Genomic DNA, 27,631 nt, shown 5'->3' with positions numbered 1-27,631 from the left:
ATGAAGATTACAGTTTTATGACCGTTTTGTTTACTGTGCTGCCAAAAATGGCTAATTCTCTTATTATCTTGGATGCTAGTTGACTGACTCGAAGATAATGGCATATTTGAAATCAGTGGGGAAAAAGCAGCAAATCTGACAAGTTTCACAGAGTTCACTTAAAAGTTAAAAGAAGCTGTTTTGAGACCAGTGTCGCCCTTATTAAGGCATTATTTCAGATGCGATGAGAGCACCGTTATTACACAGTGTTAAACAGTGCATTAACAATATTGCATGTCTCTGGCTCTTAATTTTTTACACACACCAAATGTTTCCTGGTCCCAAAAGATAGTAGCAAGGACATACTCTGCACTCAGGAAGACTCTGGAAGGATTCAAAAAGCTGCTACATTGAAAGAGACAACAGCTGCCTATTGGCCGCACAAAGCCCTTCTGCGTGTATGCCCCATGCAGCTCAGAAGGAAGAATTGTGGAAGAGAAACATTTACGAGTCACCCATATGGTACAACTAGTTAAAGCAGAAACTGCGAGCACATGGCTCCTGCAGCAGAAAAAGAAAGTATTCCTGCAGCCATGCTCAACAAAGGCAGCGCCTAATTAATGTGTACCAGAAAAGCACAACTAAATAACCCTACTGCTCCCAATAAAGCAAAACGGCCTGCCAACTGCACTTCAAGCTCTTGAAGACGCTATTTCTGTACAGTCTGCCTTTTTAAAAAGACTGCAAGATACAAAACATGACAGCTGAAATACACGTGTCCACAGCGCTAACGGCCACCAAAAAGTGGAGACTTTGAAACCGAAATTGAGAAGAGTGCAGCCAGGCTGAAGTGACGCTCTAGCCGGCAAGCGAGCGGCCGCGTGCGGTTGGCCGGCCAGAGCAAACCTGTGTGCAACGCTTCGCCTTCGCCACAGCCCTTGGAGAAGCGCACCAAGTAGAGCTTGGACGGTTCTCCTGGCTGGCCATAGGAAAAAGCACCCGGCCAGCCGCAATGTCACTTCTCCTTCGTGGCTGTTTGTGTGTTCCTTTGGCAGGTGCAGCGTAGCCTGTGGTGAAGCTATTATAAACATTTCTAACTCATTAACAATGCGTCATTTCACAGGGCTACCAGCCACATCCCAGTTGGTTTGGTGGTACATACAGTTAGTGTACGTTCAAAGTAAATATCGCTGAGGTAAAATTTGAGTGCAGTTGGCTTTTAAGAAAGTATTGCAACAAACTTTGCCCATGAAGTAATTTGAGGCTTTGCACCAATGTTTCAGTAACAGATGTGCCAACTAGGAATGCAACCCAGAGGTAGAAGCAAAAGTTGAGAGTCTAGCAGGCCTGCCTGCAAGCAGTACTTGCAAAAATGCAGGAACTACAAAAACGAGGAATGTTTACAGACGAGAGCTCTTGGGGCAGGTCTCTATACACCCACCAATGGTATTATGTATCAACCTTGCTAGCACAAGACTTATGTAGCAATTAGTACAATGTACTGTACATGAATGTGTAGGGATTGTACCTCCAATACATCCAATTTGGTTCCCAAAAATGTGCTGCATAGACGCCGTAAACAATACAAATTTCGCAAAAATGAGAGAAAAATGCAGTTGCCCGCACCTCTTTAAATTTTCGGCAACTGAGTTCACGGCTCTTATTTCAAGATGTTGGGTTAACGGCGCAAAAGCGTTGAGGATTTGAAAATAGCATTCCACTGAGTTAAAAACACGAGGCCCGACAAGAACATAACGTGCCACATTCTCACGCTTGTCTTGTAGTTCGGCCATTGGAGCAGCAATCATAAAGTTGCAAAAACCACTGAATTGACAAACTAGCATCATGAGTAGTGTTTTTGACATCTGCTATTACTTTGTAGGGGGTGTTTTTGTTTTTTTTTCAGTTTTAGAAAAGTTAGACATAACTGTAAATCAACTTGGACTAAAAAAAGAGCTCAGCAGCTGTAGTCAGCAAATCCCAATTTGTCTTTGTTTTTTAGAGTTAAATTTTTTGCTACTTCGAATAGTTTTCATAAGACCATGCAAATTTTCTGTCATTCAAATGCGAGAACACTTTGCTGAGCATCCACCATAAACAGGCAGTGAAAAACAACAACACCTCAAACAACACCATCATCAAACTCACTCATCAAACCCATCATCAAACTCATCAAACAAACACCATCCTCAAACTCGCAACTTGCAAGTCAGAGCTATCACAGTGCTCCCAAAACTATGAGGAAGACTCAAACCACACAACTCAACAAAGTCTCAACCCAACACAACGTCTCTTGAGCCAAGATCAGAACAGGGGGAACCATCACAGTGTTGTATCACACTCGCGTCACTCGGGGACTCTGCTCTACGAGACACGTCCTCTATTCATTAACATTACATACACAGGGCCGGTGGGCTAAACCAATATCGCTCATGTCGCATCTGAATCTAGAAGGGAACGAAAAGAAGAAACTGTTGGCTTGCTTCCTCCAAGGTCTCATACACGAATTTAACTGACAATCCCAACAACCAAATGTTGAGCAAGCGGCAGCGATGCAAACCCCACGCCACATCTAATTGGCAGACTTGCGAAGCAACCAGCAGCGTATTCTCGCCCTATGGTGCTCTACAACTTAACACCGGAGGATGCACCGCTTCTTATTTGCAGCATCCAAACAACACAGAGCAAGTGACAGATACCAACCCGTACTACACCCCCCGCACTGATATGTATATTTTTATAGTGAATACTGTCATTAGCACCGGCTGTACCGGTGCAAAACACCATACTCCACACATCTTTAGCACGGTGGTGTGTCTCCCTGGCCGGAGTGAGCGGGACCTAGTCGTCGGACAGGCCCTTGAAGGATGCGAGTGGGTAGTGGTCGCGGTAGTGCTGCAGGTGCTGCTCCAGCGAGTGCCACTGCTCGGTAAGCGAGGGGGGCATGTCCTTGTAGACGTCCAAGAACATGTGCTTCACTGCGGGCTTCTTGAGCTTCTCGGCACGGGCAAACGCCTGCATCAGCTGCAGATAAGGGTAGGGAGGGAGGGACAATGCAACAGAGGCAAACTTGCGTGCTTCATGAGAGTTCACTAGCACAACTTACGTGCCCATCCTATACTCTACTCCAGTAAGCTTGCATCGGTGCGCTCTGTTATAACCACTTCTGCTACGATTTCACTCAGCTGTGCACTTTTCGCTTCATAATCAAGGGAGCTGGTTGTTCGGCGCCTAGGGTCAGAGCTTTGTCTATGAGCACAGTGGAAAATGTCGCAATTACACTGATGGGTGTTGCAGAACCACACGAGATTGCACCATTCATGCTAGCAGAGCAGCGGCAGGCGTTGGTTGCAATGCACGATGAAATGCCAGGAAGGTGAAGCATTACCCAGAAAGAGGAAAGCGGTCCGAACCTTGGGAGATAGCAAGGAAAAGAAAAGTATGTACATAAGAAGAAGAAGCTCAGAAGAGAATGAACGTGCTACAGCTACGAACAAGGGCAGCTCGAGGACGCAACAGTAACAGTACCCCTCCTTTTGAGGAGCGTACATGATGGCCGAGAACTGAGGAAGCCCCCCCCCCCGCTAGCTGACCCCGCAAAAAAAAGCTCCCCAGTGGTTCATAGGGTTCAACATCTGCAAACGCCGCTGTCTTTGGCCCTACGTATTGGTTTTACCCTGTTTTACTTTTCCCGTTGTACGCAACCTCACGTGTAGGCACAGGGTGCGTTTCTCTGGCTGTGTGCCAGGCACCAAGGCATCGGCACAGTGACGCGTAGTTTGAATTATCCATGGCACAACCTACTCGGGTTCAAATTAACGGGCCTCTTTATACACAGACTTCTATGGAGGCTTCGCCAGACCAAATGGTGCAGCTCGAATTATCCATAAATTCGAATGATTGAATTCCGAATTAACGAGCTTTTACTGAAACAGATTGATTGACTGATGGTCAGGTTTCATGCGCCAAAGCTACCCCTAGGCTATGAGGTGCGCCACAACCACCTGCAACTGTCTTTTACGTGCTTCAAAGCATCAACGCATGGGAGGGGGGGAGCGTGTTCTCTTTTCGCCTCCACTTGAAAAGCAGTCATCGTGGCATAGATCCAACTTGTAATGCCCTTGGGCTCAGCTGCACAACTCTTACTTCATCTGTGAAGAACGCCTTAGCCACTAACCCATGGCAGCGGGTCCCCACATAAAAGGCACATATGCAACGGTACCCAGATGCACCAGCGAAGAGTAGCAGGAGTGTTTAGAAACTAGAGCACTGCACGGGCCCCGGCTGACCCGAAAGCCCGGGCCCGAAATCGATTATCGGCGGACCTGGGCCGGGCTCGACGCCATGGGCTCGGGCCGGGCTCAGGGTTGAATTCATAGGCCCGGCCGTTATAGTTCCGGCTTGAAGTGTAGAAAAGAGCATAAAATTGAATATTGTGAGTTTACATTTACGCACTTCTTGATGTTAGTTGTACACAGTTTTAAAAACATGTTTTGCTAGGCCTGATAGTCACTATACGTTAATTTTAGTGACATTTCATGTACTGCATCAAGATTTTATATTTTGGTGTATAACATATCAAAGATACGGTTACAAGGAATGCCCTAGCGGGGAAGGAATTAAGACACCCTCGAGCTGTGCCCCTAGGTCTATGTACGTGTGTCTTAGATGCCAAACCAGTCTAAATGCGGCTGCCGTGGCTGGAAATCTAACTCGTGTGCTAGAGAAGCGCCGCCGCTTAACAACCACTGCAGGGAGAATATTTCAACGCACGCACATACTCGTGAATTCAAACGGGGAGCAAGAAATTTCAGCAATACCAACTTGTGACCGAGACAACCACGTGAAGTTGCCAACAGTCTCGTCATCAAAGGTGATGGTGTCTCTCGTGTAAGAATGCGAGCTATTGTTACGCCGATGTGGCGTGAACTGCAGACGGCGTAAGCTAATCTATGTGCACTTTTAAACTCTTAATTTTTGCGTTTCGATTCATGACGTGCTTGTACAGACTAGATGCTCTGTCTGATTTCCCGCTACGAAGACACTGGAGCAAATATCAATTTTCTTCAGCGTCTAGGGCCTGGTCACGCACATGTGGGCCCTCCCTAGGCTCAAAAATAAATGACCAGGCCCGGGTCTAGGGCCTGGTCACGCACATGTGGGCCCTCCCTAGGCTCAAAAATAAATGACCAGGCCCGGGCCGGGCCTGGGCTGGGCTTGAGATGACAGGCCCGGGCAGGGCTAGGGCTCGGGCTTCACAAAGCGGGCTCGGGTTGGGCTCGGGCCTTAAAATCAGGCCCGTGCAGTGCTTTATTAGAAAACCATCTAGTTAAACTGCGACTAGCTAAACAAACCATGGCCACTGTGGACGCGCTCACTACCGCACTTACAGAGTAGTACAGGAAACACTGACTGCACTGATCTGCAGGAATGACAGGAGCAACGCGCAAAATAAACCACTCAATAGAAGTAACGCGCTTGCAGTGCAACACGGTTTGAGGGGTTGGGCTGCCTCGATGCAACCGCAAGTGCACCGTACCAGGGGTTGGCTCGCGATGCCCTCACTGTATAGAAACAGCTCTGTAATAATCGCGATGGCCGCTCAAGCCGTAAAAACAGCGAGCAAGCGCATCCAGACCGGCCATGGCTAAACACGCAAAACAAGCTGTACAATTGTACAGCTGTACAACAAACAAAACAACTGACTCACAACTGAGCACTCCCCATGGCGCTGGCCTGAGCAACTGCAATCACAACGTGGACCTTGAACGACACAGCTGGTTTCCCCGCATGAGAACTCATGGAGCTCAGAAAGCATTAGTGAGTTCCCCATTTTTGGTATAGGCGGTATTCATTGAAAAGTTTAGCTGTCAATTTCTTCACTTCGCAACACTGGAAACGACCACAGACAAGGCCGCTGCACCACGGACATGGCGCGGCTTGTGACATTGCGCCCGTACGCCGAAGAAAAAAAAAAAAAAAAAAAAAAACAGTGGCGTGCGTCGTCTGCTCCGATTAAACCCAATGTTATTAATCAAACTCACATTGAACACAAGGCTTTACTTTGCATTCGGGGGTATGAGTTTGGAATGTCCAATCCAAATCATGTGCTTAGCACGGACAGGTACCGCCATCTCGCGGAGCTTGATGCAACCAGTGACGGCGCACTCTCATTGTTGCCTGCATGCGTGCCTTGCCAGTGAATACAAGCAATAACAACGTGCACATGTCAGACAACTTGTCAACTTGTACAGCCCAGATAGCCTTCCAAATTTATCCCAATGCAATGTTCTCTTTGCTTCGAACCAATAAACCACTATTTGTACAAGACCCCTCTCAAGCAGAGCCTGTTATCCATGCATGCTACTTCCCTTCTTCCATCTCATTTTTTTTGGAGTTGCCAAACCCTTCTGTACAACTGCGCATCACACTCAGCATAAAACTGCTGGAGTTAAGGGGGGAAGCTGATCTCTGAATAAAAAACTTTATTACCACAGTTATGACAATGAGATTCAGGGATGTAAGATGTTTCTTGCTCTGACTATAGATGTGAATTCTGTTTTTGTGTAAAACGACTATTTTCAAATTTATTTAGTTTTTAATATTTAATTTTGCAACAGCCTTTGTAAATAAATCCTGGCACAAATGCAGCTGAACACGGCACCAGTGAACAGTGCACAAGCCAAGCATTGCCATAAGACTAACATCATTATTTGACCTGTGTTGGGGCAGAAGTTGGCTTAAATCACAAACTTGAAAGAAAAAAAGAACCAGTTTTTCTTGTTGCCACTCTTTCCTGGCTTCCTAGAGCCCTCAACAAAACAAAATTCTGGCTACACCACTGATACTATTAAATTAGGTTGTTGTTTTCAAGTCGAGATTTATCAACGCCCCCCATCGAATTCTACAAACAAAAAATTCAAGCAGCTCCACCCATCGAGAAAGCTGTCGAAGTGTGGAGCAGTGATTTGCCAGAGGGGCTGTGGCACCCCGTCTTGAGTACTTTCAGTATCAGCCTGGCGCTGATAGCGAAAGTAGTCAAGAGAGGGTACCACAGCCCCTAAAAACACCTGTAAAGAGACACTGGATTGTGTTTTCATTAATTTAGTGTAATTAATGCGTTAATTCATGATGTTCTCCTTTTATAATATTGCATAATTATTTGCAGCCTAGCAACGGCAGTGTCCATGGCAACAGTGCAGCATAAAGATCACCTCGAACACCTTGCATATGAGGATTGCGCGGATGCGATGGACATCGGCTTCGTAATGCAAGGGACCCAGGCTCGATCCCAACCAAAGAAAGCGGTTATCTTTTTGAAGCACCCGTCACGGTGGCTCAGTGGCTAAGGCGTTGTGCTGCTGAGCCTAAGGATGCAGATTTGATTCTCGGCAGCCGCGGCCACTTTTCTGATGGAGGCGAAAAGAGAAAACACCCGTGTGTGCCAGATTTCGGCGCACGTTAAAGATCGCCTTCAGGTGGTCAAAATCAATACGGAGCGCTCCACTACGGCGCGCATCATCGCCTGTGCAGTGTTGGCACATTAAACCTAATAATAAATCATCTTTTTGAAGCTTCTGTTTGGGCGTGCGACACCCAACCAGCTACGACGACAAGCTGTGCCCTCTGCACTAAAAAATTACGCCCACCTCCCCTTGCGACGCTGAGGGGGGTTCAAGCGCAAACAGAGAGCAACCGTCGACCGAAAGGCCGCCGGAGAGAAGCACACCGGTTATATGCGCAGCGCGCCCGAAGTAGAGGAGACCGCGGAGAGAGAGTGCTGCGGCTATGACGCAACACAATCCAACACGATTCACTTTAATCCAATCCAAATCCAAGTCAAGTCAAGCCAAACCAATCGAATCCAATGCCCCTCGCGAGAGAGTGTTCGCTATCAGAAAGGAGAGGGGGAGAGTGGCTGCGGACAACAACAACGGACGCATGCGGACAACAACGGACGCACGCAGGAAGGACAGGGCCGCCGACAAGAGATGCTCTCAGCGTCGCATCTAAAATTCCAACCAGATTCGGGGCTGCAGACACAGTATTGCTAGAAAATAGCAACACACCACTTCAAGGACAAGCTGAAGTGAGTCCATTTGTACGACACTACCAGTTGGATTTCGTTGCACTGAATCTGAAGCAGGACAAAACCACAACAGCCCGGGCCGAAGCCAAATCACAATTACTTCAGCTTCAACACTCAAAGACAGCCACGCATGGGGAGTTCACTTGCCCAGCCCTGTACTCTCATCAAAATCATCCCCTTTTCTGACGAGTCGCGGATTGGCGTACCTGCTTCTTGGTCTCGTTCTTCCACTCCTCCTCCTTGGCGTCGTCCCAGAGGCCGCGGTGCATGAGGTACTTGCGGAAGCGCGTGATGGGGTGGTCCTTCTGGTCCCACGACCGCACCTCGTCCACCGACCGGTACGCCGAGCTGTCGTCCGACGTGCTGTGGTGGCCGATCCTGGACCACACCGCATGAGAGGAAAAAATTCTGGTCGAAACGGATACCGGTACAAAACATGCCATAGATGGGTGGCGAAAAGCCATCTCAGTTCTAAGAACACAAAATGGCTCGGGCAGACTCATTAGCAGCCACAAACTGTTTTGTTCAAGTTTTAGCATTTCCTCACTTTGCCCTTTACCTAAGAAATGTTAAAATAACAATGTTTCTCCCTTAATTTCACCATAAGAAAGTATTCTCAAATTCTTTCAAATCCTAGGACGTTTCATGCAGTTTTCACATGCTAGTTTGACTTCTGGCTAGCCGATTATAAGCAAGACTGTGGGAACTTTGCAACACGCTCAGCTAGACTGGATTGAGTTGAGATGGAGGTGGAGCAATCTCCTCAGATTTCAGGGAGTTCCCGCATTTCAAAGAACCATTGCTGCCACTTTTCTCTGGCTTTTCTACATGTACGGCATACATTGGTAGAGGGGGCCCATTTCCCCAGCCAGCACCAAGGTATCCTGGAGTGAGGACACCTCAAACCAGGTAAGCGTACAAATACCACACTCACTCTCGCACAAAGCTTATCCACTTACTCCCCCTCCTAGTCAACTAATGATGAGGCAAAAAGAGTTCCAGGACAGCTCAGCACTTCTTACAAGTTGTGAATGCGAAAGTAATATTTATTATCCACTTGAATGCCACTGCATGCTTTTCTTTGAGTTTTACAAAGGGCTATCGGTCTGTACTCACACGGACAGCCGCATTTCACCACTGCCAAGGTTGTGGCCACCGTAGGCCGAGATGTTTCTGTTGTATTATTGTAAGGAGCTGCAGACAACGCGAGAGACAAGACCGAGGAGGCGTCGGCACCACACGCAGACGAAGTTCACACAGGCTTGTCTGCGTCCAGCGGGTCACGTAAAGCGCCTGGGCCCCGTCACTCGACACCTCGTACGATCACCACCGGCGTTCGGGGAGACCCATTCGAAGAGCGTCTGTTTCCCCGAGGATGCCCGTGCACGACAGTTATGTCTGGGCTGTGACCTGCTAGGTTGGTTTGTGTGTGTGTTGTGCGCGCAGTGAGTGAACGCTTGGAAATGAACACGACTCTTCCACGCCGCCCGCTCCAAAAAGGACGCTTGCGTTGCGGTGGATGCCTGCAGCAACCCTCCCCATTCTTTTCTATGTATCTTCTTTTTCCTTCTCGAGATTCTGCCAATAAAGTCAGTCTGGAAATGGAACCCAAAGTGGACGCACCTTCTGTTTTAGGCTCCTGCACGCGTGGCCTCGCCACCCCGTAACGATACGTGCAGTAGGGTGGTAACTTGTTTCCGAATAGATTATGCCTCTAAGCAAGCTATCAGCAACCCCGTAAGAAAGAGAAGAAGAACTACAACAACAATTTTCTGATTCTGCCAATAGTTTCAGCATAGTGGCACAGTATGTGCTGCCACGCAGAGCAAACTTTGAAGCGCATTACAAACAAGAGGAGGCTTAGGAGCTGTTTTGCTGCTACAACCCCTGGAAGTCAAATGCTGGGTTTTTCCCTCAGGGAGCTTATTAGCAAGCGTTCGCACAAACACATCTGCCCATACGTGCTGAGCGCCACGACTGATGGGAAGTGTGGGAGCCACTTGACTGCTACAGACGCTGGACGCTCACTTCTTCGCCCAATGGACCGTTTGCTGCTTTCAAATTAAGACAAAGAAAAGAACACCAACTCGAGGACACACCTGTAGGTCATGGCCTCGATGAGCACGGGCCTGTTCTCCTCGACGGCGATCTGGCGGGCCTCCTTGGTGACGTTGTACACGGCCAGCACGTCGTTGCCGTCCACCCGGATCGACGCAATGCCGTACCCGGGCCCCCTTGCCACTGTGTTTACCAGGTTAGAGGTCAATGGGCAGGGAACCATCATAGACCAGCTGAGCACACAAACATGTGGCTACCACTGCAAAACCAGTCTGGGCCAAGTCGTGAACGTGACTTACATTGTGAAGAACCCACACATAATCTTTTTTTTTTTTGATAACTCACTCAATCCCATTTTAGCCCCGAAAAACACTGGCTTTGGAAAGAAAGAAAAAAATGACACTTTTGAATTTCCCGCCACGTTCTCACCAAGCACGAAAAGCAGAGCACACAGTGTGCTAACTCGTTGTGCAATGACATGGAACCAGACTGCAGCCACCTGAACTGGTCTGTGTGACATCGCAGCGGCACACAGCAAAAAGGCGCTGGTGACTCACAACTTTCCTGTTAGTTTTTGTTAAAGGAGCGTTGAAGAGAAAATACAAGTTCGTGTAATTTGAAAGAACTAGGATTCAGTATCTCACTCAGCTCCATTACAGCCCCAAAAGATGTTTTTTCACAAAAAAAAAAAAAGCAAGAAGTATTTAAAACTTTCAAAGTTTGTGCCACAGTGACGTGTTATGAGCAAGAATGACGTCATACGAGCCAACAATAAAACAATTTTCAGTGCGTTAGCTGCACGTTAGCATTCGAGTGATGCCGTCAAATGGAACTAGAGGCCCCATTACAGATGTCCAGGCATGTGTCATCACGACAGGTCAGTTAGGCGGCCGCCAATCGAACAAACAAGGTTCCGTGACGTCATAGAAAAGTTGCGGGAAATTGGCTAGGGGGCAGTGGCGTAGCCAGGGGGGGGCTGACCGGGCTTCAGCCCCCCCCCCGAAATTTTTCCGGCCGTCGCCGTGCTGCCTGTATGCATGCCTGGTATGTCGCCTGTGAACAAAGCTGCATATCCTTCGAAAGTGCCACTAGTAGAAGCATTCACGACTCAATGTCTGCCCTACGCAAGGGTGTTAACACAAAACCACGGCCGGACTCGACTCTTTTTCCGCGCTGCGGAACGGGAGTCGAGTCGGGCCGTGACAAAACGAAGCGCCTGAAGGGCGCGAACCGCTGACGGATGATTGCGGAGGGGGGCAGCCCCGAAAGCCCTTCGGGTAAGCTCAGCTCACGGGACACCAAAGGCATGCGTTGTGTCCCTTTGTGCGAGACATGTGACAACACAGAGAATAATTGGCCGGCTGAGTCGTTCTCAGCAGAGGAGATTGACTCGGCCGGGGTAGCAAGGAGTGGTCCGACCTAACCCACGGCGGAAAAAAAAGGGACCGCCGGCCATTGATGGTTGAAGACTGGTACGATGCAGGCCCGAAAGGGAAGAGGCGATCTTTGTATGTTAAGCAGAACAACGTGCAAGCGGCGGTGGCTGACCATGCACGGCCGCTCCATCTAGAAAGGGGGAGATCAAGCGGCCGTGGGCACACATTGAAGACTCGTGCAAGGTAATTGAAGAATGCGGTGCACGAGTCTTCACGTAATGGATGAAACCTGCAGTTTAGCTGGATGAATGTCGTGCACGGGCAGCGGGCCTTTGCGAATGAGACACACAGCAAGGTATGCCCCTCTTCCTCGCGCCAGCGGGCCCTTCATTCTTCCTTTTAAGTGCGAATGCACTTCTTAAGCGAGCCTGAATCGTCCGCCGCCGTAGTCCGCATAGCAACAGCTGCGGGTGCGCGCGCTCCTCGTCTTCCCTAGCAACGGGGGGAGATGGGCGCGCGCTACTCTCCTCCTTCTCTCTCCGCTCAGTGACTGCGGGTGTTGGGCGCCTCCTCATGGCACATACCCACGTGAGGGATTGACCAGGAATCGACGCATACTCCGGCGACGGTATCTTCGTGCTAACCGCCTACCTCGCCCCCAACCTCTCACGCGAAGCGGTCCTCCAGCACGTGGACGCGGCCATGGAGAGCGTCTGCGCGCGTTCCAAACCCTCGGATCCCGTCGTCTTGGTCGGCTACTTCAACGTCGACGTCCGCAAGGACGGAGAGTGGTTGGTCGACTACATGCACGCCACGCACTTCATGTCGTGCGTACCCCTCGACTCGCCCACCACCATCAACGGCGGTTTCATCGACCTGGCCTTTGTGAGAAACTGCCAAGTCCGCACCGTCCTCCAGTACCCTTTGACGGTCCATTTCACGGACCACAAAGCGATCCTTCTAGCAATCAAGTACAGCGACAACACAAATAGGTGTCTGTGAATAAATGCACCTTTCTTTTAAGTGCGAATGCAACCGTGCATTCGCACTTACACACTCTCCCCCTCGGGGAAGTGCGAGGGAATTTTTTTCACGTTTCTGTCGAGCCCGGGAGGGTTTTGTTGGAGTGGGCTCAGATTGCGCGCACTGAGTGTCCCCTTGCGATGGCGATGTTGCGACAATCAATTTCACCCCTGCGATTAGGCAGCTTTGTTCGGTGGTATTCTCCCTTAACCTAGGAAACTGGAGAACAGCGGGTCGACAAAAAAGGCGCGCTGCGGCTCCCCGAGCCAGTCCCAGACTTTATCCTAAATGTGAAGGCACGACGGTCACCAGCCCTACGGCCCCTACCACAGGCAGACGGCGTCGTGACAGTAACAACAATCAGATGGCCATATTCTACCTCGATCACAACTAAAGCCCCTCCATTGCGTCCACGGCCGCTTTTTCCCTGGACGGCGGCTGCCCAGAGTAGTGTATATTCAGGGGCCTGAAACACAACTGCAACATGCCGCGAGGATAGAAGCGTGCCTGGTTTTGAGAAGCTCATGTTCCAAGTGCCAACACCCAAAAGAGGCCTTGAATTGTAAGTCATTTTCTTCCAGCGATTAATCCTTGCATGATCACTGATGTCTTTTGGCGATGGAGCTTGCATTGTACGTTAAGTTCTGCAGTGCAGATCAGTTATGCATTCTTTGATATTTGAGTAATCATTTTCATATATTTACACGATGCCACAGTACCTTGCGTCTGCGAGCTAGAAATGTGTATCTCGTTTTATTTCGAATGCAGTATTTGCGTTTGAATTGGTCGTTGAAAGCGCCGACGGTGGAGCGGATAGGTGATTATTAATGAGGGAAAACGTAAATTTAACTCCTGTACACGCCTAAATATTTTATTATGCGCGTAGTTGGTGAGGGTTACTGAGAGTGTATCGGGACAGCGTTAGCATCAGTACATGAAGAGTGAAAAATATATTTGTTCTGGCTGCAGTTTTAATAGTTTGCTTTTACTGGGACGAAACTCCATGTGAGGTAGCCGCTGTCGCATTGTGTCCGCGATATCGGGACTTTTGTTACCGCGTTTCATATCTACGCGTGCATCCACTGCTACACCCAATTTTAAACCCATAGCAGCGTGCACAGCGCAAGTGAAGGACCTTCGTACTGCTGGCGAAGAAACGAACGTGCCTTTCTGGTAGGATTTTCCTTTAACTCTTCCTGGCCTTCTTTGAAGTTCTGTGGACGCAGGAGTATCATTAATTCAAGGCCCAATCGGTCGTGCAAGACAACAGAATTTCCAAATTATATAAACGAGCTACAGCCGCAGGCCCTCTCAAGAACACCAGCACACCTACGCTCTCCTCCTCCCCCCCGCACATACGGGTGCGCGCTGTTGTCTTTCTTCCTGAATCCACAACTGCTACGTATACATTCCAAAATGTTGCATGAAGGGCATTTTGAGCAATCACCAGCATTTCTTAAGTAACCGAAATTGACCGAGGAATTATCACGGTAAACAACTTTGCAATGTTTAGCCAATCGATCCTGTTGCTTCAGTTTCAACATCACGGTCGCTCTCAGCCAAGGAAATAGTTTAACTGCGTCATTACTGTCCGCTTCATGCTGAAGCATGGTAGTCTTTGGTCATTCTGTATGCGGGGCCATGCCAATACGCATGTTTTCTTGGTGCACTCCAGGAAACAAAATGCTGACCTTTTTCGGGCATCGTACCATGCCCGAAGGTCATGCTCGCTCTGCACAGCTGCCCAGTCCTCCGTTTTCTGGTGGACCAAGGAGATTCCCAGCATAATTTCCATTTCCCGCGTCTCTAACGAAAACTACCGAAAACTCCTGTGCGTCCTATACATTCCAGAGCCGCCCATGCTCATGAACTGCAAATACTTTTTTATCGTTTAGCTTTAAAACCGGCAGTTGGCTGAAAAATGGCAGCGCACGCGTCAGCTAAAAAAGTATGTCCTTTTATTAAAGTTTGAAACCAAAATGGTAGAACCGCATTATAACTCTTTCCTCAGATCTCACGACAAAATTCAAAACGCAGCAATATTTTGCTCAGCTTGCACAGAATATGCCTAACCGCAAGAGTATGGTCAGACATCGTCGTCTTTGCGTTATTATTTTTTCTTGCTAAATATAAAGTTCGATACAGCATCGAATGGTGAACTTTGCAGTGACTTGCTCTATCTCATCTGGGAGTGGTACCTAAATGGGGTGGCTGCTCCGGAAAAGTTACTGGATAGTACACGCCTTCAGGCAGACTATAGGGCATTTATGCACAAAGCATTGAAAACTTGACAGGCAATAATGCAACTAGTTGAGAACACCAAGCTCATTACAGCAGACTACATTTGGGCTGTGCCGAAATGTAAACCAGGTCCATTATGTTACAAAGCACAAGATTCTCATGTACGCCTGGAGACCAGATAGAAGCTACGAAATGGACTGCGTTGAGACTCAAAACAGAAGCGCAAATTTAAACTGGCATGACTTGACAAATACTGATGGCTGAATTATTCCTCTTTGCGTGTGGACTAATCCTGCCATGTTCGTGCAATTCTCGCCCTTAACAGCGCTGTTATTGCGCGTGATGTCTGTGTGTTTAGGGTTGATATTTGTTAAAATTATTGCTACAGACATAATGCTTCTTGTATGTATCATTCATAGCCTCTCGTTTTTTTAAAGATAAAACCTGCGCTACACATAACGCAAGTGCATAGATTCGATGTATACTGCACAGAATGAGCTCCATTGGCCTTACACTGGCCGCTACGGTACGGGCGTCGAATGCAAAACGTTTTATTTTGCATCTTGGACAAGAACAACTAAATAAAAAAATCTAATTCTTACGGCCTACGTCATTTTATTGCGGATGTCACACTCACCATACTCCACATGTTGAAATAAAGTAAGTAATTGCATGAAACTATGGCCGTTTAATGCAATGTCTGCACAAGGTTCCCGTGCGTGCAATGTACGTCCAGTATCACGGGCAGAGATTTGCACCACGTAGTCTGCGGATTTCCGCCCAGTTTACAACTTCAGCTGGCACAAATACAATCATAATCAACACCAATATCATGAGAGAACCTTAAAGGGTTTTTTTAAGACAAAATACAACCTTGTTCAATTGAATAGCAACTAGCCTTTGGTAACTCGCACAGCTCCATTCCAATCGCAGGCGTTTTTTTTTTTTTTCAACCGAAGCAATGCAACAAATGTCAAAAATTTTTAAATTTAGCGCTGCAGTGAAGTGATATCGGCAATGGAGGCCCCTCTACAATCGACCAATCATGTTCCTTGGCGGTGACTTAACGTTGGGCGCCAATCGTACAAACAAGATCCTGAACTGTCAGTGAAATCGCCGCCGGAAAGTGGGCGGGGATTCGCCATTGCTTCAAACGTTTAATTTAATATATCGATTCTTCCTTTGAAGTTTGCAATAAAACTGGTATCATTGTTATCGGCCCACGGCAGACTTTTTAATGAACCAAACATGTATTTTATCTTGATAGCCTTTAAGGGCGCTTGCAAACTAACGGGCGTTTTCTTCTTGGTTGGGGGGGGGGGGGGGGGGGGGGGGGCGGAGTCAACCTTAGCCCCCCCCCCCCCCGAACAAAAATCCTGGCTACGCGCCTGCTAGGGGGTCGCGACTGCTTCCCACGTTTGCTTTAATATGTCCGTTATTTGTTCTAAGATTCCGATGATATTGGTATCATTGTTATCGGGACTAAGCAGTCTTTCTAATAAACCCAACTTGCATTTTGTCTTCACGGCTCCTTTAAAAGTGGCACGGTTGTTACTTTGACGTGACGATATTATGAATTAACCGACTTGTATTTTCTCCTCACGGTTCCAAAGAAAATGCACGGCAAATTGCCCAGCAATCATTGCATTGCATATGTGAAATGTCCTCTCTAAGGACGCCTGGACCAACCAAATGGGTGTTTGATTGGCCAGGAGCTTGCCGTAAGGGAACTAAACAATTCCCCTGTATCTTCATACAGATCCGTGCTGTGCCAAAAAAGTGTGGTGGGCAACTTTTCAGTGGTAGTAGACTGAAGCTCAGGACACAACGCCAGCATGCACTTTGCAGTCTCAGCCAAAGCTAATCTACCCAACCCAGCGACAGGCCCCACTCACCTATGCCGTCGCCTCTGTACTGCTCATAGGCTGGAGTGGAGATCGCGTAGCCGTTGTTTCGGCTGTCAGGGAAGAGGAAAACGGAACAGGCAAATCAGCATCCACAGACACAGGGCCGCAAAGAGAGGCAGACACAATGTGCATCTTAATTCTGCTACGGCAACTGCCTGCGAAGCTAATTTGTGGCTCAACAGTTGGGAAACGAGAATTCGGCTCCACAATGAAAGGCAAGTGAATTCTGAGCCAGGAACTTAACACGAAAAGAGGGAAGAAGCTAGAGGAAGCTGCAATGCACCCAGAATAATATTGCTGCAGTGGGTCATTACATGTGGCGACATTTAATAAGAGAAATTTTAGGTTAGGGGCCCAATAAGAGCCCAGGTGTGCGCGGTAGACAAATTTCAAAAGGTCCCTGCAACGGGCCATTAGCTCTTGTCACATATCATTGAGAGAAAACCAGGGTCAGAGGTTAAATGTAAATGTGGACACATTTCTGACACATTCCGTAGACGCGTTTCTGTCACCCACTCACCAGAAGAAAATGACGGGGCAGTCGAGGGTGGCGGCAAAGTTGAGGGCGGCATGGGCGTCCCCTTCACTCGCGGCACCTTCCCCAAAGTAGCAGACGACGCAGTTCTTCTTCTGGGCCAGCTTGAACGCGTACGCAGAGCCCACGGCTGCAATGCAAGAAGGGGCGTACTCATCTGCAACATTTACTGAGTTATCTCAGCCATGTCAAAGTATTTGCACGGCAGCCCTGTGTTTGTACCCCAAGAATTTTAGTGTATTGCGTGTCTCTGTTGAAGCCTATCCTTAAATGGAGCACTGTACTCAGAGAGACCACAAAGACAAAACACAACTTTGCTCTATTCTTCTATCTCAGTACAATTCTGTTCGGTGTAAAATGATGTTTGACATACACAAGCTGCCTGCTTCCTGAACGATGTTATGATGTACCAAGAAGCCCCACTCACAACGCACTGGGTGGAGTAAACAGACAAAAACACGTGAATGCATGTAATCTGGCAGGAAGTGGAGACTGGGTTATAACCATGTGGCCCACCAAACCTACCACAGCATGTCATCCATGAAATAGCATGGCCAGGGGCTCCCTGCATGCTTCAAGCGATGAACTTTGAGCCCAAGTTTAAACCTTCCAAATTCGACAACCTGAGCCTAACTGAACTGTCAAAGTCTTAATAGAAAAGGGGGGAGAGCAATGTTCTTGCTGTTTTTTTCTCACTTGCAAAGCCCATGGCAAGACCAGAGAGGGCAGTGCCTTTTGCATTGCTCTGTTACAGAAGCTATACACACAGGTTGTCAATTTCACACTTGTTTTAAACAGTGCCAGCCGATCCAAACAGGCTGGCCACAGATGTTGCCTGATGCGGTCGAAATGCCCCAAGGAGCCACCACTCTATTTTCGAGTTTTTTTTGAGTTCGATGAAATTTCACTCTAGTAATTCTGACACTGCTATCTTCGGACTGCAGCGTGTGGGGGCTTTCTCGGTCCCCATGCCTTGTTTGCCCATACGGCAGGGCCTGGTGGCTATCTTGGCCAGCAGCGTCTCCTCATTGGCCTCCCACCAGCACCCAATTAACTGGAAGGAACTCCCTTTCCGCTGACGCCAGTGCAAAAGATGCACGTGTCCTTCAAGCAGGGTCTCTGCTAAGAGATTCCGTCAGTGCTGGCCGTAACGGATACCTTTTACACCCCCCTGATCACACTATAGTCTCGGCTTATGCGCAACTTAGCAATTGTGCAAAAGGAACTCGCTACACCATAAAACATTGTGCAGCACAGCAACAGCCCAGGGTTGCCAAATTCTTCCAAATATTTAAAAAGACCAGTCCTCTCTGCTGCGCTATTTCAGAATTCTTACCCCCATACTCACAAACCTAACTTAAGTATCACTTTGGCCTCGCGACACTTCTGTGCACCTTGACGAGTAACAAAAAAATGAACTTATGCTGCAAGGGCGCCTTTTTGTGAACTTATCAGCCCGAAAAGCAAGCGTTACTTAAGGTAGCTCCCGACCTACCTTATGTGCGCCTTTTCCAGACCAACATCGCAGACTACGATGATAGCTTAGCTGAGGTGTCAGATTTCACACGCCGTTCGCAAGAAATTGATAAAGCAGTAAAGAATGTCGTGCTTTCTTTGAGCGAAATCGATGCGCGTGCGCGCCTGCTGCCTGCACACGGACGTGTTTACAACTGTACACCGGCCCGGCCAGTTCGCGATGCGACCAGCATCGGCACCATGGCGCTGCATCTGCGCATAGAACGACGCCGGTTGATGTGGCTACAGTTTGTTGCCGCTTGCCAGAATGCAACCAATCGGGCAAACCAAGTTACACATATGAGAAATTGGATGATGCTGTGGTGAAAATTTATGCGAAGGATAGTTATGCGCGGCCGTAGTGTGAGCGCCGATAAAATATCATGCTGCGATCTTAAGCCTAAAGTTCTCTACGGGGATCGGCTACCGACAGAGATGGCTCATCCGAGCGCTTTAAAGCTGGCGCCACGGGAGCGTCCTTCCCTATTGGTGCAAGGATCAAGTCCCGCCCACACTCCGTTGGATTGGCGCGTCGCGCGCTAGCCTCGTTCGCAGGAGCCTAGCGTACTCTGAAAAGGGCGCCTTTCAAGAGGGAGCCTCAAGGAAGGTTTCTGAAACGCGCGGCGGCCTTTCCTCACTCTGATACTTTTCGGACACTTACGGAAGGCATCCTTAAGGCATAAGATAAGTTTTCTTGACCTAAACCATTTAATCTGGCACTGCACTGCATTCTCAGACCATCGATATATTATCGAAAATGCACTCCCAAATGGTTCTTCACCAGCTAATCCCCCATACCATGACCCCCAATTCCTTGCCGCGCTAGGCACTTTTTCCCTTGAGAGCGGTCTGGCTCGAGTAGTGTGAGCCGGGGCCTACAACCCATTTGGTCCCTCAAACTGGACAATGAGATCCCTCAATGGACAATTAGATCATCTACGGCCCTTGAAGATTCAAGTAGTGTTAATCCTCCCTCCCTGCTATTCCCATTTCCCCCCTCTGGCCAACCGGCCGTCCCATCCCAATAAAGGACTTTACTACTACTACTACTTTCCGAATACGGGGCTTAGACTCAAACGGCCCTTTAAGCTAGGTCCGGGAGAATTTTAGTACAAAAAAGTAAGAAAAATTAAACAGATATAGGTCTCAGCCCACTAGACAAAATAAAGCACCACAAGGTTAAAGCTTCAGCTGCAAATTTGGACTAGGTAGGAAGTGCACGCAAAGTACGAAGGTGCAGCATGCTGCACCGCCCGTGAAGCAGCTCCTGCCACCAAACCACTCGGCCTTTATAAACACCACTTGATGCTGCCACCACTACAAAATGAAGGAGAGGGGGCAAAACACACACCCTGTGGCAACTGGGTGGCCAGTGGGGAGCTGATGGTGACAAAGTTGTGCTTGTCACTGCCGTAGTGGACGGGCATGCCGCGGCCCTTGCAGTCGTCCATCTCGTTCCCGTAGCACTGGGCCATGAACTGCGACAGCGGGTAGTCCCGCCACACCAGCACCCCTGCACGTGGAATGCATCAGCTGTTAGCTTACTAATGTGATGCCTGAGCTACGCAGCAACTCTTAATTGACCACTAAACGCTTACTTACAAGTGCACCTAGTAAATAGTCCATGCACCACTCAACAGTCAACTGGCTCGAGTGCCTTCACTTCGGAAGGCCTTTGAAACGACCGTGTAGCACCGCTATAAGTCTCATCTGTCATGGGTAGTACTTATGGTTGCAATGACACGCATAGGCGTGTGCACGAAGGAGGGGGAGGAGGGGGGTGGCAAATTTGCCTCATACTTTGCCGGTGTTACACATAAAAGTAAAAACATCTGCTCAGAAATATTTTGTATGTGTTGCAATTCCGTCGCACTGAAATAAAAATTTCATAACCATTCATGGTCATCGTCTTTGCACTGCGTTCAGACCACTAGGCCTTCAGAGGGAAGAGGTTGGGATTTGCTGGGGGGTTGCAGTAAGATTTTGCTCCCCCCCTAATCAAGAACCCTGCGCACGCCTATGATGACATGCACAAAAGTTGAAACTTCAGCACGTGCTGTTAGAACTCAGTAAAGGTATCATGGGAGCAAATGCGCACGGGTGCCGCGAGTTTTTGCACTGGCTGCTGAAGTTTTTACTTACTGGAATTACTGGTGAACCTAAGAAAACTGCCTATCGATTGTAACCAACTGACATAACTTTTGATCAGCTGCTTCATCACACCTAAGGATATGTGCTATTCTATGCCTGTATGTACAGGTGACGTCAAAAGTAGTTGGAACACAGCCTTGTCAATTTACAGGAATTTCTTCTTTAGAAAACTGCCAGGCTTTATCGGTGTGCATTTAAAAAAGTCCTCCCTAATTAAAAAAAAACTTCCTGTAAACCGGTAATCGCTTTCATTAATCTAGTAATACAGATATTTTGTAATATTCACAAATCCTTGTTCCAGTTACTTATGAACGCACCTGAACAGTTACAGACAATTGAAATGTGAACGCAAAGATGCGAACAAGAAACACAAAAATGGCACAATTTCTTTCCATGCAAGTCAAACTGTCGCATGGCTCCGTAACAGTAACGTTTGTAAATGTGATTTTCCAAATACATCACAACCGTGCCACTACGTGATCTGCACTAAATATTCTTCGATTTGGCATGTTCTGGGTCGCGTTTTCACATTTGATTGATTGATTGATTGTAGGGTTTAACACGCCGATGCAACGCAGGCGATGAGGCGCGCCGTAGTGGGGGCTCCGGATTAATTTTGACCACCTGGGGATTTTTAACGAGCGCCGAAATCTCGTACACACGGGCGTTTTTGCTTTTCGCCTCCACCAGAAAAGCGGCCGCCGCGGCCGGGAATCGAACCCGCGACCTCGTGCTCAGCAGCGCAACACCTTAGCTACTGAGCCACCGCGACAGGTGGCATTTTCACGTTCACTGTACATGTCATGAAGGCAGCAATGGACCTCTACCGGGGTACGTCACGCGGCGGCCGTGACGTCACGGAAATCGCACGTGCTGGGTGTGGCCGGGAGGGTGGTTGGCAAAACATTCGGACCGGCGCGCGGCGCGTATGCAGTGAGGCTGCATTAGACGCGCGCAAAAGTGGGATTTTTGTTTACGTGTTGGCTTTTCTGATGCCGGTGGGCTGCTGTGCTCTCAGCTGCCCAAATTTTGCGAGCAAAATCAGCGGCATCAGACTTTTCGGAGTCCCCACAGAGGTAAATTCGGCGTGTACTGTGGATGCGCGCAATGTGCCGAAGAGGCTGGCAGCCAAAGCAGCGACATCGTAGCAACATTTCGCATTCTCGAACTTCAGCTGTTCTCCAAAGCGCAGTCATACCGTCTACATTGGCAGTCCGCGCTGATTCGTGCAATGAAATGATACTGTTTATCAACCATGCGCATCTGCTATCATGCAGCACCAGCAGAAATTTGCTCAAGTGAAATGGGGGGGGGGGGGGGGGGTGGGGGGGGGAGGAGGGGGAGGAGAGGGCAGACGGAAATTTTCTTGCTGCAAAATATTGTCATGTTTTGAGGAGGTAGAGCACTGTATTAAAAACACAATGAATGCCTAACCTGCTTAGGCGACGCGAAATAAATGTTTCAACGAGGGATCCGCAATAGCGGCCTGCCGCCTGATCGACAACGACAAGTTTGGTCTTTTGTTATGGGGGGATCTGTTCAAGACGAACGAAATTCATTGCTTGTAAATACAATAAATTTTTACCTTGATCAATTATATTCTGCCTTGAGGATGCCGGAAAACTGAGATGCTTGCCGTGCTCACATGTAGCATCGTGCCTTCGGGGCGAGATGGGCCGCTCACGCGACTCGAAAAATGTATTTGCCCTTAGCGAACAGACTCAGTGAATGTATTCATTTGTTGCGGCCTCCCGACGCTGGCGTATGCAGCGGGTGTACATGGACACTAACTTTAACTATCGTGAAATAATGGCTACCGAAAATATTTCAGTGCACTGTCACAAGATATACGCACTAACCATATGTGGCTGCTATGTTACTCTCACAATGACGATGAACCATTCCGAGATTTCACTGGGGTAAAGGTAAGAAAACAATCGGTAAATCTCGTAGAGAACGACATCATCGCGATATTTTTATTGGAATAAGTTTCGCCTTTTGCTCTTCATATTTTTGTTTCGTTGCTGCTTATTTTACTATTTAATTAATCCTTTCATGCTTTACCATTCCTTTTTCCCCTCGACATGAAATCGTGTGTACGCCACTGTCTCCGGGCGACGCAAAGAGACCAAGAACAGGGAGCGTTTAGCTGCCTGAGGCACCGCGCTTAGCTTAAGCGGACCTCGAAAGCAACAATAAATTAGTTTTCCTTGGTATGTGTCCGAACACAAAGAATCTTAAAAAAACATTTTGGGATGCGTCGTAACAGCACCAACCTTCAGAATGACTCGTTTAGGCTGTTCTGCCGCGCACTGATTATCCGAAAGCGTCGCCGTTCAGTTGACCGTGCGGTAAACGAAAGTGTTGCGGAGGTTGTAGATGCGGAAAGCTACATGGAGGTGCGACGGCCACAGCTAGGATAGCTAGACCCCCACCTGCAATGTGGGAAGCCAGTGACGGCCCGAACCAACGGCACATCGTTCCTTACGGCCGCCCTGCGGCCAGGCCGTGCCGTCGGTGTGCGCTTTCTGCCAACCACCACCTCACTTCGCGGCCGCCAGCAGGCGCCACCCGTCGCGCACGTGCGCTTAGTGACGTCACGTTGTTTACATACAGGGAGAGGTCCATTGCTGGGCTTCAGACATGGCAACATGCCCAAATTGGAGGTTGACGTGTCCAAGGCAGTACCACGAGGCATGCTGCAGCAAAAGGAGGCTCTGGATCATTTAGGCGAGTGTGTGCCGTCGACCAGGACACCTCACCTGCCTCCCGGTACTGGCCGTAGACGAGGTCTTTGTCGTCGAGGGCGGCCGCGCTGCCGAAGTGGGTGCCCTCCTCGCCAAAGTTGGTCATGTAGAAGGAGATGCGGCCCTGCCGCTGGGACTCGTACAGGATGCGGTCCATGCTGTTCAGCAGGGTCATCCCGCGGTACATCTTCAGCAGCACCTCCTCGGGCAGCTGTCGAGGGCAGCAGCATCGAGAGGCCAACGAACATGAGAGCACCGCGACAGGCATTCCTTAATACGCTACAGAGTTGAAGCACGGGTGCAGTGTTCACATTCATCCCCCATCAAAGAGGCCTTGAAGACAAAATGCAGGTTTGATTCATTACAAAGACTGCTTTGTCTTGGTAATAGTGATGCCAATCTTATCGCAAACTTCATGCAAATGACTGACATTAAAAAACTCAGACAGAGCAGTGGCGACACCCCAGCAATTTTTCTGGGATGTACAGAATCTTGTTTGTGCGATTGGCCAACCTACGGTAAGCCACTGGACAACTGTAGTAGGGCCTCTAACTCCATTTGATTGCATCACTGCATGGCTAATGAGCAGTTACAACAAAGGGTTTAGTGCTTTCCCATGATAGATCTATACATCTTTCCTCATCATTTTAGGTCACTGTAACGCAAAATTTAGACGTCTTTTAATATTTCTTGCATTTTTTTTTCTCGTTAAACGTATTTTGTGGGTGGAATAGAGATGAGTGCGCTACCAAAGCCTAGTTCTTTCAAACTGACCAAAATTGTATGGTGTCTTAATGGCCCCTTTCAAGCACAGCTTAGATGACTATATACACCACTTGGTAGCAGATTGGCCTGGTTGCAGCACTGCGGACGCAGTTGACAGGAATAACCGAGGGTGTAATTCAAAGACCTAACGCGTCTACCGATTTCGAATGATAGCTTCTGAAATCGCTGACCTCCGCCTCGCTCAGAAAAAACAGCCCCCGTGGCCAGCAGTTGAATCAGTAACCTCCCACTTTGGCCACACGGCCACCCTGAGCAGTATCCTAGGGGGTTGGATTTTTATCCGCGCACAAAGCCGAGTCAATCCAGGAGTGCGCCCTCTCTCATTCAGTGCAGTCACCTGCGCGCCTGCTTGCCTGTGGGTCCTGGGAGGGCACGATGGGTTCTCCATCGTGGTTGAGGACACGGTAGACGGGGCATCCCTCGGTGAACACGTGCGCCTGGAACTTGATGGTTTCCGTGAAGCCACACCGGGTACCCAGGAAGCGCGGCCGGGTTGTGTCGTCCAGGGGCGTGCCAGACGAGCCCCCGTCCTGCTCTTGCTGTTCCATGCATCGTTGATGAAAAAAAAAAAAAAAAAAAAAGAAAGCATTTGCAGTGGGTAGAGGAGGGGATGTGTTCCCAGTAGATCATTATCATCATTTATTGATCCCTTAAAGGCCCCTTGCGGGGTATTACACAATGGGAGGCAAATGCACAATTCAACAGATGCATAATTGTTAGTGGTACAAAGCATACTCGTGAGTGAGCTACACGATAAAAACAGTGTCAACAGAAGTAAATAAATATATATGGAAGAAAACAGAAACAATTGTAAATTTGCTAACAAATCAAATACATAGTTAGTGATTAGCAGTTTAAATTTTAAGGGGTTTTATTTGTTGACTATGGATTCGGGCAGGTTATTCCAATCTTCAATGGCTGTAGGTAAAAAGGATTTGTTGAAAGCGTTAGTTGAACCATGTAAGCGCTATAAACTTCGAGAGTTAAAGAGGCGACGCGATGAACGGGCACGAGGGAGAAGAACGGTATTGCGTTGTGACGGGAAAATATAGTATAGTTTGTGCAGATGGCAGAGCCAAGTAACCTTGCGGCGAATTTCTAGAGGGGGGGGGGGGGGGGGGGGAGGTTGAGTGATAGTTTAACAGTGCTAATACTTAAGCGAAGACTGCACTGTGAGGTAATAAATCTGGCAACGTGATTTTGAATTGCTTCTAATGCGTTCATTGGGTAATTTTGATGAGGGTTCCAAATAGAAGTCGCCCATTCAAGTTTAGTACGTGTGAAGGTTTCGCAAGTTCTGAGGTGATAATAGTGCACATCAACAGATATCTTCTAAAACTACGTGGGAAAACTTAGACAAAGGGTCTGTTGGTATGTTAAAGCTCGACTTTGGGCTAGTTGGGTGCACATGATATCCTCTAAAACAACGTGGGAAAGTTTGGACGAAAGAGGAGTCAACCACACAGCTCTCACAATTGTCCCACAGCCTATGTGGACACTGGCTATAGCCGTTATGGCACCTCTGCAGTCACTGCTGCCTTCAATCCCAAAGCAACCTCTTATCACTCACTGATACCCAAAGGTGCTTTCGTGATAATGTGGAAGACGCGGCTATCGCTCTCTCATAGCCTACCCCAACAACTGTTATCTCCAATTCGAAAATAGCAGTCTGTACTTTTGCCAGGGGGAGGGGACTATTTCTCTGCATGCTCTTCATATCCTACCACGTGTCATGCGGGGCTGGAGGGAAATGAAGCAGCTAACCTCGCAGCTCGAGATCTAACTGACCAGGCTTGGCCAAGCCGCCGCCCTTCCCACAGAGCCCGTTTAACCTGCGATAGCCTTTTGACTATCCAGGAAATAGCCTGCCACTACCGCCTCTCTTTCCAATGCTAACCTCCACCCCACTGGTCACTCTCTATTATAGAGGAACGGTACTGGCGCCTTCTTCAAACCAATGCCCCCCCGTCGCGCCAGACTACACACAATTTATCCCTCTATATTTCCCTCTCCCCAATGCCCCTACTGTGGAGCCTACGAAACATATCATTTGCTCATATCATTCAGCGATGCCCCTCATCTCTTCTCTGTGGAGCACTGGGAGGCGGCGTTAGACAGCTCGGATTCTTGGGTCCAGCGGACTTGCTGAACGAGCAGCCCAAGTCACCAGCAGTCTCCAAGCGTTGGTCACCACTTCTTGTTGGCCCAATTAACTGATGTTCAATATTCCCCCTCTCTTTCTCGTGTTTGTCTCCCCTTTAGTTCCAGTTTTCCCAAGTGGGGTTTGAAGATCTGTAGACCACCTTGAAACAATTCTGAGCCATCAAGCCTTGGTATCTCAAACTCTAAGCTGACGCTTACAAGGTTTCCGCAGTGTACCGCCACGTCAGCTATTGCTGCAAATGCACCACATAAACCTACATTCGTGACTTTTACATGCACCGTGGTCTAGCGACTTCAACTTTTCACTCAACAGGTATATTCCTACAACTCTCAAATGGTTGTTCAGCTATAACGTTCAAATTGCGCACCAACGGTTTTTAAATCCTTCGAGATTTTGGCGCTGCTTGCAGCGTATTCGGTAAAGCAACAAAGAAACTAAAAAATGTAACTTATGACCGCGTTCAACGTGCGCCTGGATGGGTTTCAAGAGAATGATCGATCTTAACAGCCGTTTAAAAGAATGAGCACGGCGGCTTTGACGTGCACACATCTGGGCGCTAGCACAGCTGGAGCTGCTCGACAGGTGGTTGCACGAAACATGCGGAATGTGTAGTCCCCGCAACACCAGCCCGTGCCTTAGGAAAAATGTGATCGCCGTGTGCCACAACAAATGTACCATCACGACTACCGGAGACTGGGTGACCGTAGTGACGGCAACATTCATAACTGCGCACGCGGTAAATGTCCCGCATTCAACTGCGCGCTTTCGCGCACAGCAAACGTCACCGATGCTGCAACTTACAGCCACGACGGCCGTCACGTGGTAAAGCCTGCAATCCAGGTGCTTTTTTCGCGTTCCCAGAAGAGAACGGAGCACGCGGGCTGCCGTCTTCGCTGCCATCGTAACCGCAGGAACAGTTGTCGACTGCGACGCACACGACGCAGGAAGCACCAACGTTTGGGATGCACAGCAGCTGAGCGAGACTGGCTACAATCTGGATCGCTTTGGATCAGCTCGACATGGTGGCGATTTTTTCAAATCGCTCTGAATCGGTTCGACA

The 27,631-nt window shown here is 48.6% G+C and overlaps 1 protein-coding gene across 2 annotated transcripts; it reads right to left on the bottom strand.

Moving 5' to 3' along the window:
* Nucleotides 1–1,445: 1,445 nt before the first annotated feature.
* Bckdha (Branched chain keto acid dehydrogenase E1 subunit alpha) lies at nucleotides 1,446–27,584 on the bottom strand. Of its 2 annotated transcripts, XM_077681163.1 has the most exons (9): nucleotides 27,373–27,584; nucleotides 24,761–24,946; nucleotides 23,637–23,832; nucleotides 20,075–20,236; nucleotides 17,194–17,338; nucleotides 16,662–16,723; nucleotides 10,168–10,309; nucleotides 8,275–8,446; nucleotides 1,448–3,003 (listed from the first exon to the last, which is right to left on the bottom strand). In XM_077681163.1, the coding sequence occupies exons 1-9, from the start codon at nucleotides 27,469–27,471 to the stop codon at nucleotides 2,821–2,823; spliced, it is 1,347 nt and encodes a 448-aa protein (XP_077537289.1). In that variant the 5' UTR covers nucleotides 27,472–27,584; the 3' UTR covers nucleotides 1,448–2,820. The 2 variants fall into 2 exon arrangements, with proteins under 2 accessions (XP_077537291.1, XP_077537289.1); XM_077681165.1 differs by lacking the exon at nucleotides 27,373–27,584 and having other exon boundaries at nucleotides 1,446–3,003; nucleotides 24,745–24,940.
* Nucleotides 27,585–27,631: the final 47 nt, after the last annotated feature.

This window comes from Haemaphysalis longicornis, unplaced genomic scaffold, assembly GCF_048455015.1.
Source record: "Haemaphysalis longicornis isolate Haplotype H1 unplaced genomic scaffold, Haemaphysalis longicornis Haplotype H1 scaffold_8, whole genome shotgun sequence".
Classification (NCBI taxonomy): Eukaryota; Metazoa; Arthropoda; class Arachnida; order Ixodida; family Ixodidae; genus Haemaphysalis; species Haemaphysalis longicornis.
This window is presented reverse-complemented; position numbering and strand designations above follow the sequence as displayed.